Here is a 4478-nt window from a genome sequence, read left to right on the forward strand (position 1 = left end):
TCTTTTAGTCAGCAGAAAATGTGGTTAACAAACACAGATAAGCATAAAAAGAAAAATACCGTGATATCGTGATAATTGTTAAAAAATACCGTGATATTTTGGTCATATCACCCAGCTCTAAAATAACTTCATTTCTGGACATTTATGGTTTGATTTCTTTGTATGTATGGATCACTTGGGTTGTTACTGACATCTGGTGAAAATTTCATGTCATTAGCACCTCGAGTAATATATTCACTGAGAAAAATGTTGATGTGTTCAATACTTATTTTACCCACTGTATATATTAATGTGCATGTTTATAATTTAGGATTTAAAATATGTGCTGTGCTCTGTACTTATTTTCTTGTTTTTTTCCTCTCAAGTTTCAAYTTAAACAGGCTTCTTCCCAACTCAAATAAAAAAAAACATTTGTTTTCTTGTTAATCACATGATTTCAAGGAAATCTGTCTAACTGCAGTGACCGACCAGCAGAGGGTTACAGATTGTGAAACTGAAGTAAACACGTTCCATGCCCAGAGCCAAACAGTGATATTCAGTCTTAACCTAAAACCTTCAAATTTTAATCTGACATTTTTATTTGATAAAATCTGCATGGCAGCTCTTTTTAAAATATGGATAAACATAGAAACTTAAAATATCTGAAAGCAACATTCTTATCTGCACTTTTTTTTTTTACCACACATCCTCTTACACAAAGAGTTTTTTTTCCTCTAATATTTAGTACTAGTTAGCATGTGCAACATGACAAATCTCTTGAGGGAGAGATATTTCCAAAATGTTTGTAAGTTCTTTTGTTGCAGAAAACAGAAAAGGCTTTGCTTGCTCAAGTAATTGAGAAATAAAGGGGTTGAGGACGTATAAAACAGCTGTTCCAAAGCTCGTGTCAGAGCAGTGGCTGCAACAGAAGCTGCAAAATGAAGCTCTGCATTCTCTCAGTGCTTCTCCTGATCTGGACTGTGGAGGGCTCAGACAGGTAAATGAAGAAATTAATGTGAACATTATATAATGTAATGCGATGACAATTTGTGATTTTTGCAAACTTAAGTAAGAGTTCTACTAACTTTTATGAGATGATAGCAAATTATATAACTGTCTCTTAATATTATGTACTAMCTGTATGTCATTTTGTTGCTTTGTAATTGTAAAACTGTGGTGTGAATGTTTAGTGAGATTCATAAAAATGAACAAAAAAAGGGTTAGTTGTAAAAACAGTGCAAAAATGAAATATCCCTTTTTTTTCCTGAGATTCTTCATCTCAGCCCCCAATGTGTTTCACCTGGGTGTGAAAGAGAAGGTGCTCGTCCAGATGGGAGGTAAAAATCTCAATCAGCCTGTTACTCTCTACCTGGAGGATGGAAACACTCGGAAAACTATGTCTGAAAAAAAGCAGGCTAAGTGTACTCAAGAAAATAAATTTGAAACTGTTGAGCTCATGGTATGAAAACATCCGTATGTATGGCAGCAAGCTACACAGGAATAAGATGTCATTTGCTTAAACTTCATATTTATACCTTAACAGATAAAACGGGAGAGTTGGTTAACCATCACAAGAACAAACCATCATAAAACACCCTATCTCAATCTTGTGGCAGAGATAGCTAATTACAGGGAAAGGAAAATAACGAAGGTTCTGGTTTCAAAACACAGAGGATATATCTTCATACAGACTGATCAGCCAATGTACAACCCAACACAACTAGGTAAATAAATATAAATAAAAATGGATTTTTRTGAAGGTGAACATTCTGTAGAAAAACTACTAGTAATTGCATTTTATGTTGAGCTTTTTTCCCCCCCAGTAAATTATAGGGTGTTCGCTCTTAACCACATGTTTAGGCCACATCAAGAAACTGTCCACATATCAGTGATTGTGAGTACCTAAGTTTTTGTTGCTTCCTTTAGATTTAATTTGTTTACAAATCTTTTTGTGTTTTTGTGTCTGTAATTTCTCTTTGTATTACGACAGAATGCTGATGGCAATAGAATACTTCAGGATTTGAAAGCTCCAGTGAAGGGAATTGTCAGAGGACATTTTTATATACCAAGCGTGTCAAAGTACGTTAGAGTATGTCCTATGAATTCTGACTATCATAGCATCACAAGCAACAAAAGCAGCATGTTTTCTTTATACAGAATTGGCACGTGGAAGATTTCTGCGCACTATGAAGACGATGAAGAAAATGCTGATGTCCGTGAGTTCAAAGTCCAAAAATTTGGTAAGTCGACATAATTTACGTAATTAACATTTCTTAAAATTAACAGATGTTAATTTTTTTTTCTAAATAACATTTTAAGACTGTCGTGACTGGTTTTCTTTWAATTTTTTCTTTTTCTGCACGGCATCTTGCTTTTATTCATTTTTTTTCTTATTTCAACTTTATAGTCTTGTACAGAAATTTTTATTTTATTCAATTTTTAATTTTTATTATTATTTCTTTAATTCTATTACTGTTGCTACAGTTGATAATGTCACATAGGAATATCCTGTTTTGTGGATTGATGTATGTATCTGCTGCTGCTACACCTTAATCTCCCCACCGCACGACAAAAAAGGTGGTTTCTATTCTATTCTATTCTATTCTATTCTATTCTATTCTATTCTATTCTATTCTATTCTATTCTATTCTATTCTATTCTATTCTAAAACCTTTTGATGCTGTTGTACATCCTAGTTTTACCAAGTTTTGAAGTCAACATTGAGATGGGCCAACGTTACATTTTGTTGGATGATGAACAATTCCAGTTTACCATCTCAGCAAAGTAAGTATAGACATTATTAAATTTACTTGGTTATGAGCTTTCTTTTAAACAAAAAATGTCAATCTAGTGGTTACATCCCCTTCTAAGTTTATTAAGTTTACAGCTACTGCAAGCATAGCTAAGTGTCACCATGACTGGGCTAATGTTATGTGAAATTGTTGCCTTTAAAGGAGTGCCTTTGTGCTTTTGCTAATATGGCTTTTGTTTTTCTTCATCATCCTTTTGATCACTTAAGAGTAACCTAATGGAAATGTTTAAAGTTACCCAAACCTACCAAACTCTAACCAGATGTTTTATAAAATGTCATCACTCCAATTTTTTACTATACTTTTTATAAAACAAAGTGAAAGAGGGTACAGTTTTATGCTGTAGAACAGGGATAATCAATCCTGGTCCTCGAGGTCCGCAGCCCTGCATGTTTTACCCTTCTCTAACACACCTGATTCAGTCAGTGAATTACCTATTCCAAGTTCTGCAGAAGCCTGAAAATCATCCATCCATTCAAACCAGGTGTGTTGGAGCAGAGAAACAAGTAAAACGTGCAGGGCTGCGGACCTCGAGGACCAGAATTGACTAACCCTGCTGTAGAAAAAAATGCTGAGACAAACTTTAAACAAGAGTACCGTGTATGGTACATTATACGCCTGATGACAAACTATTCTATAGCAATTTATGGCGATGGCCCTGTATAACATTTGACCTTGATTTGTGACCTTGACTTTTGGGCTGGGGTGATGAAAATAATATACAACACATTGTGTAGTTGTGGTAGAAATGTGTATGAAGTTTTATTTATTAAGTCATAATTTTACAACATTAAAATCATATAAAAAAGTCATATGACAATAAAGTTGTATTATTATGAGATTAAAGTCRTAATATTATGAGAATAAAATCTTAATACTACGAGCTTGAAGTCATAATATTACGGAAAAAAATGGCATAATATATGCTTTACACAAAAAGCATGCAGTTACCACTGCATTAAAATGAGGAATGTTGAGCAACTTGTCAAGTTCTTTAGTATTGCTTAAAGTAAATAGTTAACCTTTTAGCACATTAACATTAAATTATCAGTAGCAGGACTTGGATCCTTTGACAGATTTAGTCGTCAAGTACGGTAGCTAATTTGGATGAAAGCATATAAATCTAAGTGACCCAAGTTATAGCGGACTACTTCATAAACACAGACACATGGTTGTACACAGAAGGTGTGGGGGAAAGAATGAGGAAATGAGGAATGGAAAATGGACGCTTCATGTAAAATTATGAGTTTTTTTCTCATAATATTACAACTTTATTCTTGTAAAATTATGACTTTGATATCATAAAATTACGACTTTAATCTCGTAATAACAAAAAAAAATCTTGTTGTGTGGCCCTAATACTTTGTCGAACATTCTAACCTTGTGCAGATGTATTTTTTTTTCCTCAGACTCATTTCAAAACTTATTGTTCTTGCCAAAATAGATTATGTGAACAAGTGTGTTTTATACACTTGAGTTGAGATCAAAAGTGTCTCATACTGAAAATTAAGAATGGAAATACTGTTTGAAACAGTTTATGATAATGGGCTAGCAGTGGTGGGCACAGTTCCCCTAAAGCACTAACTCAAATATTTAGGTCCCCTAATTCTGAAGCACCAACGCACTGAAAATTTAGCAGAAGCTAATTCTAAAGCACTAAAATAGCCCAATCTTCCCATAGAACATTCT

At 33.7% G+C, this 4478-nt stretch overlaps 1 protein-coding gene across 1 annotated transcript in view; it reads left to right on the top strand.

Moving 5' to 3' along the window:
- The window catches only part of LOC106517686 (complement C4), a 52940-nt gene that overhangs the window by 31733 nt on the left and 16729 nt on the right, over nt 1-4478 (top strand). The window contains exons 4-6 of the mRNA XM_014008665.1: nt 1970-2058; nt 2137-2219; nt 2676-2763. Coding sequence (XP_013864119.1) covers nt 1970-2058; nt 2137-2219; nt 2676-2763 — 260 coding nt within the window. The remainder of the gene's footprint in view (nt 1-1969; nt 2059-2136; nt 2220-2675; nt 2764-4478) is intronic.

The sequence above is a fragment of the Austrofundulus limnaeus genome, unplaced genomic scaffold (assembly GCF_001266775.1).
Source record: "Austrofundulus limnaeus strain Quisiro unplaced genomic scaffold, Austrofundulus_limnaeus-1.0 Scaffold52, whole genome shotgun sequence".
In the NCBI taxonomy this organism is placed as follows: Eukaryota; Metazoa; Chordata; class Actinopteri; order Cyprinodontiformes; family Rivulidae; genus Austrofundulus; species Austrofundulus limnaeus.